Source organism: Lissotriton vulgaris, chromosome 9, assembly GCF_964263255.1.
Source record: "Lissotriton vulgaris chromosome 9, aLisVul1.2, whole genome shotgun sequence".
Lineage (NCBI taxonomy): Eukaryota > Metazoa > Chordata > Amphibia > Caudata > Salamandridae > Lissotriton > Lissotriton vulgaris.
This window is the reverse complement of record NC_141697.1, coordinates 936,569,320-936,584,981: the sequence shown is the minus strand read 5'-3', so window position 1 is coordinate 936,584,981 and position 15,662 is coordinate 936,569,320. Positions and strand designations below refer to the sequence as shown.

Genomic DNA, 15,662 nt, shown 5'->3' with positions numbered 1-15,662 from the left:
TAGCATGGTATCCCCACCATAGTGTGAGTGCAATAAAAGAGAGGCTATTTTAAGAGGGTGTTCCACAATAGCATGTGTCATGCATTGTGTTGGGTGTGCCAGGCTGATCTTGCATTAATCAGGTGAAAATGTTAGGACATGAAATTGTGCCAGGAGGATCTCCCAGCAGCAGTAAGATGAAAGTGGAAATGCATTGCTGGTAGACCCTTGGCTCAAGGGGCTCGATCATTATGGCCCCGGTGGTAGTATTGAAAGGGTGTGCCAGGACAGTCTCTGGGCTTTGAGTGGCTAAAATAACTAATTATGTCAAGAGAACCATTGCCCAGTCTGCAAGAATAAAACCTATGTATAAGGATGACTAACTATACTATGCTGTAAGGAATTCATATTTGAGCACCCCGTTTGTGTCAAGATACACCGTAGGAGAGAGATGTGAAACTGAAGCAGGTGTTGTATTCGGTTTCCGCTACATGAGTGAGTAATCCAGTGGTACTGAGTGGCTTTGCCCTCCCCCGCCACACTCCCTGTGACCAGCATCAGTCATCATTTTTTAACAGTTGTAAGGATTCTGGAGTTCTTGCACTCCACTGGACAATATCAGTCCAATAAATACAAAGTAGAGAAGCAAAAACATAACGATTCAAATGTGTGCGGTTGTTGAACTACACAGTGGTGAACATGTTGTAGAAGAAGTAAAGGGTAAACTAATATTTTACATTTTTGCTTCTTGTTTTGTAGGGTGACCAGTTTGTGTTCTATGAAGACTGGGGAGAGGGACTGGTTGGTAAGAGTGTCCCTGTGCTATGTGTTCTGGAGATTGAAAGCAGCAACATCTCTGTGTTGGAAGGAATTCCAGACCACATCTCACCTGGACAGGTAAGAAGACATTGCAGCACACTATGAGACCTTATTGATAATTTAAAGTGTCCCTTGCCACAAGATGCACATTTTGCATGTTATCTAGATTAGAAGGTAGCCTTTGTATTGTGATTTGTTTGATTTTTTTATTCCACCTTTGTACCGATCAATTCAGTAGTGTATTTTTGTATATTGTTTTAATTTGGAAATGGATTCCAACTACCATCAGATTTTTTTTTGATAACCAAGTTTTATTGATTTTGTGAGAGACCAACAGGAGAGAACAATACAGCATTGTGTACAGTTATCAGTGCAAAGCAAAAATAAATAGCAGTACACCAGCATACATGAGTTGATAGGCAAGGAGAGACATTGCTGCACCTATCCCAGTTCTCAATTGTTTAGTGAAAGTATCAATCCTCTATCACCCCGACCCATTTGCCCCACATTCTGCGAAACATTTTCGAGCATCCTCTGGCCTTGTACAGGGGTTGTTCCTGTGCAGCGCACCAGCCATACCACTTGATAAAAATCGGCTTGCGGGTGGTTGCAGCGGGGACAGGAAGCATCCGGCGGGAACCCAACGCGTTGGAGGCGCAGTGGTGTGAGATAGGCAGCGTGGAGCTAATATACTTGAACTAGGCTGAGCCTTGCTGAGGCTGTGACTGTTTTGGGAGCCATCAATGTGTCTCTCAAATCGGCGGCGTCTAAGGACCCGAGCCACCCCTCCTATCTGTCCCTGAGTTGGAATAGTGTATTGGGGGTGTTGTTGGTAAGAGAGCGATAAATACGGGAGATCCCCCCCTTCCCCAGGTTACCAGTCAAGATCTGAGCTTAGGGCGGGCTATATTCAGTCAGGGAGATGCCTTCTGAGATATGAGAATGGAGAGCGTGGCGTAACTGCAGGTAATGATACAACTGGGAAGTGTGAAGGGAGTACCGGGTCTGCAGATCTTGAAAGGTGAGTATGTGGTTCCCACCCTAGACATCCCCCAGTGGTGCAATCCTAATGAGATCCCATGCCCTAAAACCGTAGAGGTTGGCGACTTCCCGGAACCATGTGCCCCGGCACAATGGGGGTATATTGGGTCAATTTCTTCAACCAGCGGGTATGGTGCAGAGAAGCCCACCAGGCCAAAAGCACCTCAGGCAGAGTTTGGGAAATGGTGTTCCCATACAGCATCCTCTGAATCTTATACCGGCCCAGGGTGTGCAGTTCAAAGCAGTATGCTGCATCTGACCAGCTCCCATTAAACCATTCATGCAAAGTGAGGAGCCGAGTAGCTAAATAGTAAAGATACAGATTTGTCATCCCCAGTCCTCCATCAAAGGGTGAGATCCGGCACTGGGCGAGGGCCAACCGAGGCCATCAACCTCCCCACAAGAACTTGGGGGCCAAGCTGTCCATCTCTCGGAACCACAGTTGTGAGAGGGAGAGGTCTGAGTACTGGAGCATGTATAGGAATCTGGGCAGAACCATAATTTTGAACAGAGCTATTCTGCCCACGGGGTTCAATGTCTGCGCCTGCCATTTGAGGAGGTCAGCACAAACCTTTTTCACTAGCAGGGTTACGTTGAGTGACCAAGCGAGGTCGGGGAGGAGGGCGACCCAGATTCCAAGTTATTTAAAGGACTGTCCTAAACAAATGAGGCAGTAGGGGAAACATGTGCAGGAACGTGTACAAAATATCTTAATTCAAATTCAAAAAAACATAAGTGCTCAAGGCTAACATACAGCCACTGCCCAACGTTGTAAAATGAGGAACAAAGTCCACATAAAGCACAAATTAACAATTGGAAGCCTGAGCAACACATGTATGTAGTAAAGGCACATATATATTCCCAACGTCGGGCAGTGGTTGTATATTAGCCTTGAGCACTTATGTTTTTTTGAATTTGAATTAAGATATATTCTACACGTTCCTGCTAATGTTTCCCCTACTACCTCATTTGTTTAATTCTGTTTAATATTGGGGTTGCTATAGATTGTGTTTTACACAAATTGCTTAATATCCTTAAATTGGGGTCAAGAATGGAAAGAAGCAAAGTAGCTGAGGATCTTTTTAAAAATGCATGTGCTGGTATTTCTGTCAATAAGGCTGTAACTCAGGGTACTTTTAAGCCGAATGAGGGTCTCAAAACAAAATGTATGAGATTACAACGACTAAAAAAGACAGAAATTGCTAAGTGGTGGGACTGGGCCACACTCAAGGAATACATCAGACTTGAGAGAATCCCACGGGGCCTTTGATCTAACATCTTTCCCACTTATGATGATTCAGAGGAGGACTTACTCCTCTTTAGGGAGAAAGAACTCACAGGGAATTCAATGTGGCTAATGAATTTGCTTATTGAGAATTCAAACAGAAAGGCTACTCAGGCAGCAGAGGAGGCAGATACTGTTGAAATAGAAATTGAAGACATGAAGCTCGCAGAGGCTACTAAGGAAAACAATGCTATCTTAGAAGGTATTCTAACTAAGTTTGAGGATGATATTAAAGATAAAAAAGCTTGTAAATTAAAATGGGATGAAATTGATTCTTTCCTTTCGCCAAGAAATTTGATAGCATAGTTAAGCAAGATTTACAACACGGCGAGAGTAGAGCTTCCTTACTCAGTGCTGTTCGTACAGCTTCATCCAGTAACATCTCTGTAACAGGCGAGGAAGGGAACATAGAAACAGCACCTAGTACTCCACTGGGAATTCATTTTTTACGAGAGGTCCAACAAACTCGCATTGGGCACAAGGAGAACTATATAAAACAAAGAGAGGATATGCGAGGAAGACAAAGAGAGGATGCAGGGGGAGAGGCAAATCCCGGAATAAGAGAGAGAGTGAATACACGCTCGTGGAGCAAGGCCAAGCAATGAACAATGTAGGAAAGGAAATTGAAGTTATCAATCTGTCAAGTATTTCCCTTTCAAATGACATGATTTCTGTTTTGAACAAGGGGATGAGTTTTTGTCCGACTGCTTATTATGATATGACTATTGTTAAAATCGATTTATACAAATTTGTTAGGAACCTCAAATTGAAGAAGTTTTTTGCTTCCAATATTCCTGTCAATAATCAACGTGCCTCTGAAGTTATTGTGGGTGATTTATCCATACATGATATTCGGGACACAACATTACAGCTGTCTATTACTGAAAGTGAACAATATCCCATCGCTATGTATAAGGTTCTACAGGACCTTGGGTATAGCACAGGTCTTAGTGTGGATAGTGGTCTTAGCCCAAATCCAAATGGACGCCACAACTTTCGAGTGGAAATAATATCAATGCATTTCGCAAGGTTATTAACAACGAACTAGACAAATGTGAAGCTCTATGAACCATCATGCATTGATGCCACATGTAGACAACCTTACACCTTCTGAACGTGTTGCTTTAAAACAACTTATGACCAATGATGACATTATTATAAGAGAAGCTGATAAGCGTGGCAACATTGTGGTTATGGAAAAAGAATACTATGAGGGAGAAATCATGAGTTAACTGAACAATGGACAGTGTTACAAGAAATAGCTTTTTAATCCTGAATTTAAAATCACCAAATTGATTAATCAACAACTCAAACAATGGAACATTACAGGACTGTTGAATGAAGATGGATATAGATATTTGCTGATAGATAGACCCCGGTATCCGTGTCTATATTCATAACCCAAGAGCCACAAGAATGCCACGAGGCCACCAGGGAGGCCAATTGTGTCAGGAATAGGTGGACCGACCGAAAAAATATCAGAATTTGTTGACACATATTTTCAACCGTATGTGACCAATCTGCCCTCCACAATAAGAGACACCAAGCACATCCTGGATGCACCAGGAACCCCGGACTGCCTGCAGGATAGCTTGGCATTACCGATAAAGAGGGCAGGTATCAGAAACTGGTCTGAATTATTGGACTCCGGGGGGATATATCCTTGGGAGTACCTGAGGGCAAAGATTGGCCCGGGACTCTCAAGATTTAAGTACATACAGTTAACATCTTGGTATGAGGCAGAAAAGGGGGAAATCAGCGGAAACAGAGAGATCGAAGATATGTTGCAGGGGACACGCCCATTGAATAAGGAAATCTCTATGTGGTACAACAGTTTGTTGGAGGCCGAGGACCAGGAGACACCTGCCTCTGCTGCAGTGTGGACGGAAACCATATTTGGGCCCTCAGCAGACTCTTTGTATATATCCTCATTAAAGACCTTATATAGATCTGTCAAACCTGCCTGTTTAAAAACCACTTCTTCGTCATCAATAGACTTTACTACACCCCTGCAAAAATAGCAAAGTTTTCCCCAGATCCCACCCCCAAATGCCCTAGATGTACTGCACCCCTTGCAAATGACCTACATATCTTCTATGAGTGTTTAACCTTGGCAAGATTTTGGACCGAGGTGGGCGACAATCTAAGGTACATCTTAAACACTAACATAGAGTTAAATATGCAATTGGTATTTTTTGGAGATGATGGTCGCCTCAGTCAGACTCTCTCGCAGAAAGATAAGGGTCTATTATTGTACTTGATATTGTTGGCCAGAAGGGAAGTGTGTAAGAGGTGGAAAGACCCCTTACCCCCGCAAAGGGAGTATTGACTCAAAGCGGCTTTCTCTATGGCTCGATTAGAGTACGATGGTGTGGAGGATAAGATCTCGAATATTTGGGACCCCCTCGTGAGCTGGGGTAAGAATCTAAGATTATGGTAACATCATTGGTCTTATGATTACACCAGGGTCCCTCACAAAACAAGGGGACTGGTCGGACGACCCAAGCGAGTGCGGTAAGCCGTAGGGGAGACAGATATCGAAGGCGGCTTCATAAGACCCGCAGAGGCTTGCAAGGTGAGATGAGGACCAAAAAAAAAACCAAGCACATCCTTAACATCATTATGGATATACCTTGGGATAGGTCCATGATTTTGGTCATGCTAGACGTGGTTTCTCTATATACCAATATCCTACATCAACATGGTATAGCAGCTTTACGTCATTTTCCCTATAAAAGACCTGTGGAACTGTTGGAGCAGTCTAAAATGTTAATAACGATGGCACAAATGATTTTGGAACACAATGTCTTCTTATTTAAAGCTAACTGGTACCAACAAACCTGTGGGACTGTGATGGGTTCCAGATTTGCGCCGTCCTTTGCCTGCCTCTTCATGGGGTGGTTCGAGGCGACGCATATCTGGGGCCGATCCGGGGCCCATTGGCATTATTATATCATGTATTTTGGAAGATACATTGATAACTGACTCCTAATACAGACTGGCAGCGTTGATGACTTATGTCAGTTTTTTGACTATCTAAATAACAACAGCTATAATATGACATTTACTATGTCCTATACTATGGACAAAATAGTTTTCTTGGATGTAGAACTATATGTAGAAAATGATAGAATTAACTGTAGGATGCACAGGAAGTAAACAGCTTGCAATTCCTTGCTACATGCAGCCAGTGCCCATCTGAAGACACAAATAAATTCAATACCATTTGGTGAATTTCTTAGGCCATGCAGGAACTGCACCAAAGATGTGAACTTCTATGATTGTTCTGATGACATGGAACAAAGGTTTTTGGCTCGAGGGTATGACAAACAAGTCATTACCAAAACTAAGAGGCGAGCACACATACTCACTAGGACTAAGAATTTTAAACCACAGCCTATTAAAACAGGGGAAGAACAGACACCAGTAAGAATGATTACCAACTATCATCCCTGGTCTTGCAAAGTTTTTAATATCCTAAAACGCCATTTGCACTTACTAACATCTGACCCTCAATTGCAAAAACATGTAACAAATAATCCTAGTGTTACTTACCGTAAAGGGTTAACTATCCACAATATGATCAGCCCCAGTTACCCTAAGATGAACAAACAGAGCCAGACTTGGCTACATGAATGCAATTTAGGTTTATTTAAATGCACCAACTGCAACATGTCCAAATTCGCATTGACAGGGAAACAAGATTTTCAATATAATGGTTCTAAGAAATTTTGGATTAACCAACATATAGATTGCACCACAAAATTTGCGGGTTATATCATTGTATGTAAGTGCTCTAAATTATATGTCGGTAGCACAATAAGATGCCTCAGAGAACGTATCTCTGAATATTTCAGAGTACTTAAGAACCTAGACGAAAGATACCGATAGTGGTTCATGCATTAGAATGTCCAGAGCAGGGGTCTCCAACCTTTTGTGTAGTGAGAGCTACTTCTGGTCAGTGAAAATCATCGTGAGCTACCAAACCCCAAGCAACTCGCGCATTTTTCAGAGAGACTTCCCACGCCCGCTTTCATTGATGTTAAGATTAAAAAACCTATTTTCTTCAGAGCCTACCATACTGTGGTTTGAACACAAGCCTTAAAGTTCCCTAGAAACACTGAAAGGATTGACTTTGGATTTGTGTTGTGCTGTCAAACCACTTTACGACCTTTCACAATAATAGCTTCAAAATCAAGACCTTTTAATTAATAGCTGTCACTGAAATAATAATTGTAATGCAGCTCAATTAACAAACAAACAGGAAAAGCAATCTTACCTTCAGTGTGGAACTGTATGATGCCCTCTAATGCTGTGTAATCTGGTAGCCTGGCGGGGGCAGTTCCAAAGAAGTCATTATAGTAGAGAATTAGTCACAGTTTGTGGCAGTCAGCCTGTGCAAAGCTTTGCTGAATCACAATTGCAGATGGATTCTTCTACAGTAGCTTTGACAAGATCGCTGTGTTTTTCAGTTGCCAGATAAGCTGAACTTCAGCTTTGTTTGGATTGGAAAGTACAGATGTTGTCCTCCACTCTGAATTTTTCAAAAGGTTCTGTTTTGACTTTAAGGTTTTTATGGCACCAGTCATGTTCGCAGTTGTATTCTCATTGCTTCCTTTACTTTTTAGGGATGTCAGTAAACCAGGACTGCAGTACAAATTGCTTTGTTCTTATTCAACTAAAAAGAACTATGAAAGATGCTGAAGATTCTTCTCTTAAGCTCTCTTTTTTTCTTGAGGTCAATACACCAGGCCTCCAGTAAACCCTGCTTTTTTTCTCATCTTGGCAGCAAATACAAATTTGGAAAGGTGCTGAAGATTCTTCTGTCCAGCTACTTTTTTCTTGGTGTCTGAAACCCACCCTGAAGTACACACTGCTTTGTTCTTGTTCAACTCTAACAACTGTTACTAACAGATGGGCTTTTGAAAGATGCTGAAGATTCTTCTCTTCTCTATAGCTATCTTTTTTCCTTGTTTTCAATAAACCAGGCCTCCAGTAAACACTGCGTTGTTCTTATGCAGCAAATAAACATTTGCAAAGGTGCTGAGCTGAAGATTATTCTCCCTGCTACTTTTTCTTGTGTCTGTAAAACAGGCCTTCAGTACACATTCCTTTGTTTTTGTTCAAGTAATAAAAAAAAGTTGGGGGTGAAGATTCTTCTCTGCAGCCACTTTAATCTTGGTGTTCATAATGAAACAGATACCTAAATTTGGGATTTCACCAGGAACAGTCATTGAGCAAGTATTGATTGTGAATGCATTCAAATTATTTCAGTGAGAGACTTGACACTACATGGTGTCCACTAATCCCTTGTAATCTGGGGTGTAGCTTGAGAGGGCAAATCTTATGGAGTCATTTAAATGTTCGTCAGTCAGACGTGTGTGAAACGTAGATTTTATGAAGTCCATATCTGAAAATGCTGATTCGCAAAGATAGGTAGAGCCAAATAGGGAAAAAGTTTCAATGCAGCTGTGTGGATATTCTCAAACTTTTCAGCATCCACCAGACTCCAGAAATTAATGTTAGATTGCCTTGATTTCAATTCAATGTCATTTTGAAGTGTGACAATCTCCATTTCCATTGTAGCAGAGTCAAGGTTCAAAAGCACACTATATTTTCTCTGAAATGTCAGTAACATCCACTTCCATGAAGGGGTTTGAACGGTCATCACAAAGGGCTCCAGTTGCTCAAAATCACTGAATCTGTCACTGAACTCTTGATTAAGCCTGATGAGGAGGCTGCTGTATTTTTCTATGTCCAGGACCTCAGCCTCAGCTTTGTTTTCTGAAAGGATTTGGAGCACAGAGGGAAAATGCTGCATCTTTCATTTCTGTACATGCTGTATAAAAAGGTTAAGTTTTGATTTGAAAGTTTTCACAGAACTTACCATGTTGGTTATTGTCTTGTTTTTGCCTTGGAACTCATAGTTCAATACTTTTAATTTTTCTGTCACATCTGTTAAAAAAGCTAAATCAAGCAACCATTGAGTTTTTGCTAACAGTGTGGTATCTTCATTTCTAGACTCCATAAAAGCTTTGACTTCTGGCAATAGCGAAAGGAATCTTCACAGTATTTTTCCCCTGCTAAGCCATCGGATTTGAGTTTGCAGTAGAAGGTCCCCATACTCAGCTGAATGGTTTGGTGCCTTTGCACGAATTAAATTAATAATTTTAACAACCGGAGTCATCACGTGATCAAGCCCCATTACCTTGGCACATATTGCCTGTTGATGTATAATGCAATGGTAGTTCAATAATGGAAGGAAATCTGGATCTGCTTTACAATTGGCAATGAAGCCAGAATGACGCCCTATCATTGCGGGTGCACCATCAGTGGTTATCGCCACTAACTTTTTCAATGGTACATTTTGTTTCAAAAAATCATTTTTCACCTCATTGTGAATATCAGATCCTCTGGTTGTGGTTTTCAAAGGCAACAAAGTTAAAAATTCCTCTTTATCAGTAAATTCTTCAAAAAACCATTCTAACGAACATTGCCAACTGTGCAATATCGCTTGCATCAACAGATTTGTCACATTGAAGAGAAAAATATTTGCATGTCATTAAATCACGCTCCAACTGCTCTATCATGTTGGTTGATAATGCAGATACCCTTCTTTCCAAAGTGTTTGACCCTAACTGCACATCTGAAATGCTAGACATAAGTTCAGGGCTATTTTTAAAGACTTAGAATAAGGAGGTGGCCATTAGAAGCATTGCTTCCTTCACAACGGCTCCATCTGAAAATGGTGCGTTGTGCTTAATCAAGTGATGAGTGATTACGAAGGATGCTTCAGTTGCCGCAGCGGCTTTCTTCGTGGGTTTTGTAAAAAAAGATTGCTGTGTCTGCAATGCAGATTTTAGTTTGTTAACTTTTTGTGACCTCAGGCTGCTTCCTTTCAAAATGCATGTGCTTAGTTGAAAAATGCCTCTCAACATTGCCCTTTTTTCCCACTGCAACTTTAGCTCCATAGATTAAACATACACAGTTGTCTTTCATTTGTGTAAATAAAAATTCGTTCTCCCACTCATGATGGAAGTCTTGCTCTTTGCCTTTTTGGAGGGACCTGCCTCTTCATCCATGAGTAGTTGTTAAGGCTGTAAGCAAGAGAAAAAATGTTGATGAAGTCAACATACGGGTACAATCCTGCAACACAATGCCTCCACTTTCTTCATTATCACACATGACAGCACCTTGAAATAAGTTGAGTTTGCACTGTACATACAAAATGTATGAGGCCACGCATAGCCACCCAGCCTGGCCCTGAATGGTCTCATACATATATGGAGGCAAGGCAGCGGAAGTCACTGTGTTGCGTTACTCTGCCCCACGGAGGTGTTCCATGAGTGGAGCATGGGTCTTACCAAGCATCCACCCATAGATTTTGGCATTGGCACATTCTCAAAGTCGCTATTAGTGGTGGACCTGGGAATCCGTCAAAAATTCTTCGCCACCCCAAGTGAGGCGTAACAAGGAGAAATACCTTTATTGCTCCTCTTTTTTCCCCTTTTTATTAAATGTGTGCTGCAGCACACATAGAAAGAGGAAAATGCCTCAGAGGATTGTTTTTTGTGCAAGAAGGTGCCCTTTCCAGCGCAGAAAAATTCTGTCTGCAACACAGGCACCCTTGCACCACGGCACGGGGTGCCTGTGTTGGCACTACTAGGCAGCAGTGTGTGTATCACTTCAGGGATAGGATAGGAATGTCATGTTAAAGGTAACCAACTGTTCCCCTTAAAAGTACATTCCCCCAGCCCCGCCTGAAAAGAACCTCACTCTGATGTTCAAGGCCAGACAAGCAGTGTAGGGCTATAGGCACACTTTTTGTATCATGCAGCATGGAAAAGAACCGGAAGGGTGGAGCAAAGACAACAGAAGTGCCTTCTTTAGTAGCTTCCTTTACCTGAGCCCAAGGCAAACCGAACAACTGCCCAGTCATGCAGAGGACAGTCGTCCAACTACGGACCCAGTCATATGGAAGTAGTGCCTCATCCATGCACAAAAATGAAACTCCACTTACCAACATAAAAGTATGACTCACTACTAACAGCTATTCACAGTGCTTTACTGAATCGTGGTTGATTTTACTTCTACTCTAGGCCCCAGAGCCCGGCCCCAGAGATTGACGACGTGGGAGTTTGAATTATTAAAGTCTGATACCAGTTTACTCTGGATTCCTGGAACCAAGCTGGTGCCACAATATTTTATCACCGATCACGTGGTACGACGTAGAACAGAGTTACTTGCAAGGACAAGTCACAAGTAGAAGCAAAGGTCCTCAACCTCACACGCTTTTCTCATATGCCACGTGTGAGTGCATGAATCGGAATTTACAGGGCGGACTACTTAACACAGTCATGACATCATAGCGCTGCATAGCATGTTGCTTCACTGCAATTTTAATTTGTATTTTGCATTTATTACAATCTCATACAGTTGCCACATTGCCCCAAGTCAGCTGTGAATGCAAACTGACGCACAGGGAGGTAATCCCAGAAGGAAATGGTTGAAAGACTGATATGGCCTTAAATCTGATGAGCGTGTTAATTGTAGTGGCGCGCACAGGAGTCAAATAACAATTCTTTATGTGTGTGGTGTAAATGAAATAACGGCGATAATGTATAGCAGCGCGTGGGGTTTATACAGGGCCTGGCTAACGCTGACAGAAACTATGTATTTATTTTATTAACTCAAGTGCCACGCCCACTGCACCTTCGCACTCGTGACTGAACAGCGCTGTGCATGCGAGGAGAAGGCAGGGGGCGCTTAGAGAGGCCTGGTCACGGGACTCTGATCACGTCATAGTAGGAAGCAGAGGAACCTCATCCTCTTCACCCCGCCCCGCCCCAACTAAGCTAAGGCCAATCTTAGCAGCTGGTTTAGGTGAGGGCGGGTTCTGTGGATGTGAAGGACTGATCGCGGGGGTCCATTAGAAACAACATGCATGCCCAATAATCGCCCAGAGCTGGGTAATATACATATATAACTCCAGGGTGGCAGGGTATGCAAGCGCGAACTCTAGGAGGGTACAAGTGGCGTGGAGATGACTGACAGCGTAGGGCTGGAATGGAATCTTATAATAAAGCCAATTAACCGACGCCTACTACTAGCAAAGAGAGAAGACATCGCTGAACTCAAGTGCGAGTGCGGGCTGACATAGAGTTAAACAACCCACACAGGTTGGACTACACCACAGGTTAGCCGAGGTCAAACGGAACTGCAAAGGAGACTACAAACGAATGGCGGGATACGCTGTGTATAGCAGCATAATGTGATTAAGGTTAAAAAGGGGGAGGTGGGTGAAGCCACCATTGATTCCATTCTATATGTGTGTGCTGTGAATGAAATAACAGCGATAAAATTGTATAGCAGCGCGTGGGGTTTATACAGGGCCTGGCTAATGCTGACAGAAACCACTAAGACAAGTCAAGTTCCTGGCCTAGTGCTACTATCATGCAGGCATCAATTTGGGGGCCACGCTTCAGCACACAAAGCGCTGGCTGGAAGAAGGGTTTATGGAGCGGTACACCCTGCGACGCTAGACCGCCACAAGTGTGACAAGGTATCAAAAGTGTCCAAATCGATGTTAACACCTCCGAGAGGCCTCTCACACGGCTTACCTTGCTTACCTGCTGCTCGGTTGATAGAAGGCGGCAGGCTCTGTTAAAGAGGGCAGATGGCACAGGCCCAGCAGTACTATACCGCTTGCACGACCTGCTGCTCTGCCCTGCCACGCCCGCTGCACCTTCGCACTCATCACTGAACAGCGCGGTGCATGCGAGGAGAAGGCAGGGGGCGCTTAGAGAGGCCTGGTCACGAGTCTCTGATCACGTCGTAGGAAGCAGAGGAACGTCATCCTCTTCACCCCGCCCCAGCTAAGCCTGGCAAATGTTAGCAGTTGGTTTGGGTGAGGGCAGGTTCTGTGGATGTGCAGGACTGATCGGGGGTGGGGGGGGGTCCGTAGAAACAACATGCATGCACAATAATTGCCCAGAGTCAGACCTGTGTAATAAATATAACGGGTGGGAATGCCTGCTTCAGACCCGTGCATGTACAATACATTACGGGTATTTACAATGGCATAATTTTGAAGATGCCACCATGGCAAGGCACATTGAGCACAAAGCAGCGCGAGCTACTGGCCGGCTCTCGGCGAGCTACCGGTAGCTCGCGATCGACTGGTTGGAGACCCCTAGGTTGATAATGGAGATGAAGCCTGATGGAATTCCCATTCTGCCTAGTGTGGCCTGTAGAAAAGCCATTTTAGGGTAATCAAATGCTTTTTCGGCATCCAATAGCGCCGCAGCAGGTTTAAGTAGATATATGCTGTGGGTTTAGTGTATAATAGGTTGATAATGGAGATGAAGCCTGATGGAATTCCCATTCTGCCTAGCGTGGCTTGTAAAAACTGCCATTTTAGGGTAATCAAATGCTGTTTCGGCATCCAATAGCGCCGCAGCAGCCGGTATAGTGGGCGAGGTATACAACCGTTACAACGCATCTTTTACCACGCATTACTATTACCACGCATCTTTTACAACGTAAAGTCTATTACCACGCATACTTTTACAATGCATACTATTACAACGCAAGTACCTTTACAACACAAGTACCTTTACAACGCATTTTTCTTTAAATATGCAAAAATATGTTAAAGGTAAAATAATATTAAATTTTAATGATAATAAAGATTTGTAAAAAATACTTTGGTATTGAATTTAAAAAAAAGGAATTTATAAATCTTTTGTTTTTGGATAGAATTTAATACTTGAGTATTTTTGTAGTAATTAGTAGTAATAGTATTAATGTTTAATGATATTAAAGATTTATAAAAAATACTTTGGTATTTATTTAAAAAAAAAGGAATTTATAAATGTTTTGTTCTTGGTTAAAAATTAATACTAGAGTATTATTTGTAGTAATTAATAGTAATAGTATTAATGTTTTGGACACCAATACTATGTTTTTAAATATGTGAATTCTGTATATTATAGTAGATAAAAATACTTTAGTTTTTATATGTTTTAAAGATAGTTATTATTATTCTTTTTTTTTGCTTAACTATTAATACTAGAGTATTGTTGTAGTAATTTCTAGTGATAGTATTAATGTATTGAACATCAATACTTATATTAAATAATGTAAATTATGTATAACTAATATTAATTTTGAGATATTTTTATTTTCAAAAAATTTATATTTAAGTAAAAAATTAAGTATTAAAAAAAATATATTTTTTTTTAAAGGCAATGTAAAAACAGTTTTTAATTTTTAAGTAATTAATTATTATTAAACATATCTTTTTTTATGGATAATATTATTTTATTATATTATTTAGGGTTTATTAAAAAATAAAAAAATGGTTCAATTAAAATTTTTTAATAATTATATATATTTATTTACCAGGATAATATAAGTTTTTAAAAAATATATTCACATTTTTACAAAAAAGAATGTTAAAGATAAAACTAATGAAAGATTTGGTTCCCACGTTTTATCATTGAATCCAATGGCAAACATTATCCTTCTTTTATTTTCATGTTAGATGCTATGAGTCCCGCGGAGCAGAAAAAGAATGTTGGAAAGAAGAAGAAAGAAGATAAAAAGAAGGGAAAAGGAAACAGAAAACAGGTAAGGAGACAAATATATAAATTAAAAAAATATATAATAAGATTAAGAAGTAATGCATGTGAAATTGATTACAAAACAATAAAGATAACATTGTTTCAAAATTTTTATTTTTCATTTTAAACACATTGAAAAGTTGCTTTATAATTTTATCCATTTATTACATATTTTTACATATTTTTAATATAAGGGAAACATTATGAAATAATTAAAAAACAATGTATTAAATATTAATAAATAAAATAGTCCCTTTTTTATCGTAGCAGCATCCAATTACGTAATGACGTAAACGTGAGCGTAAGCGGCCATTTTGAAGAGTATCCAAGGTGGAAGCAGCTGGAAGGTGATCTGCGTCCAGGTAGGAAACATTTTAAACTTTATTTTAAGTAGTTAATTTAAAAAGGTATAGATATATTGTAAGGAAAGGATAAGGAGAGGTTGCTATATACGTAAATGATGTAATGTACGTAAAAAAGCATGTCGCCGATCGTATAGCTAGAGTATGCCTATGTCGGGTCTGGGAAAACAAAAATAGAAATGTTTATCCTGTTTTGAAAAAGTTGTCTTTATTTAAAAAAATGAGCTAAGATGTTTGTTTTTCACTTTCTTTATCTGTACGGAAGAAATGTGAAAAAATGCATTTTTGAATTTATCGATTGTTTTTGCTTCACTTAAGAAAGAGAAAAAAGAGGTTAGATAATTGTAGAAAAAAGCTTCGTTGAAAGTAAACAGTTGTTTTCTAAAGTTTCTTGGGTACGGGTAATTTTGTTTGGAATTGTTGTCTTGTTGAAAAAAATTCTGACAGATCACGTGGTTTGAAAGGGATTTATAGGTTTTTACGACTTATGGTTTACCAAAAAATGAGTTGGTATTTTGTTGGAAATATTTTGGAGAGTTATCCTTTTTGTCT

At 40.7% G+C, this 15,662-nt stretch overlaps 1 protein-coding gene across 1 annotated transcript in view; it reads left to right on the top strand.

Moving 5' to 3' along the window:
* Nucleotides 1–15,662, top strand: part of APEH (acylaminoacyl-peptide hydrolase) — an 883,124-nt gene that overhangs the window by 184,569 nt on the left and 682,893 nt on the right. Inside the window, exon 7 of the mRNA XM_086938781.1 lies at nt 739–876. Within this exon, the coding sequence (XP_086794907.1) occupies nt 739–876 (138 nt within the window). The remainder of the gene's footprint in view (nt 1–738; nt 877–15,662) is intronic.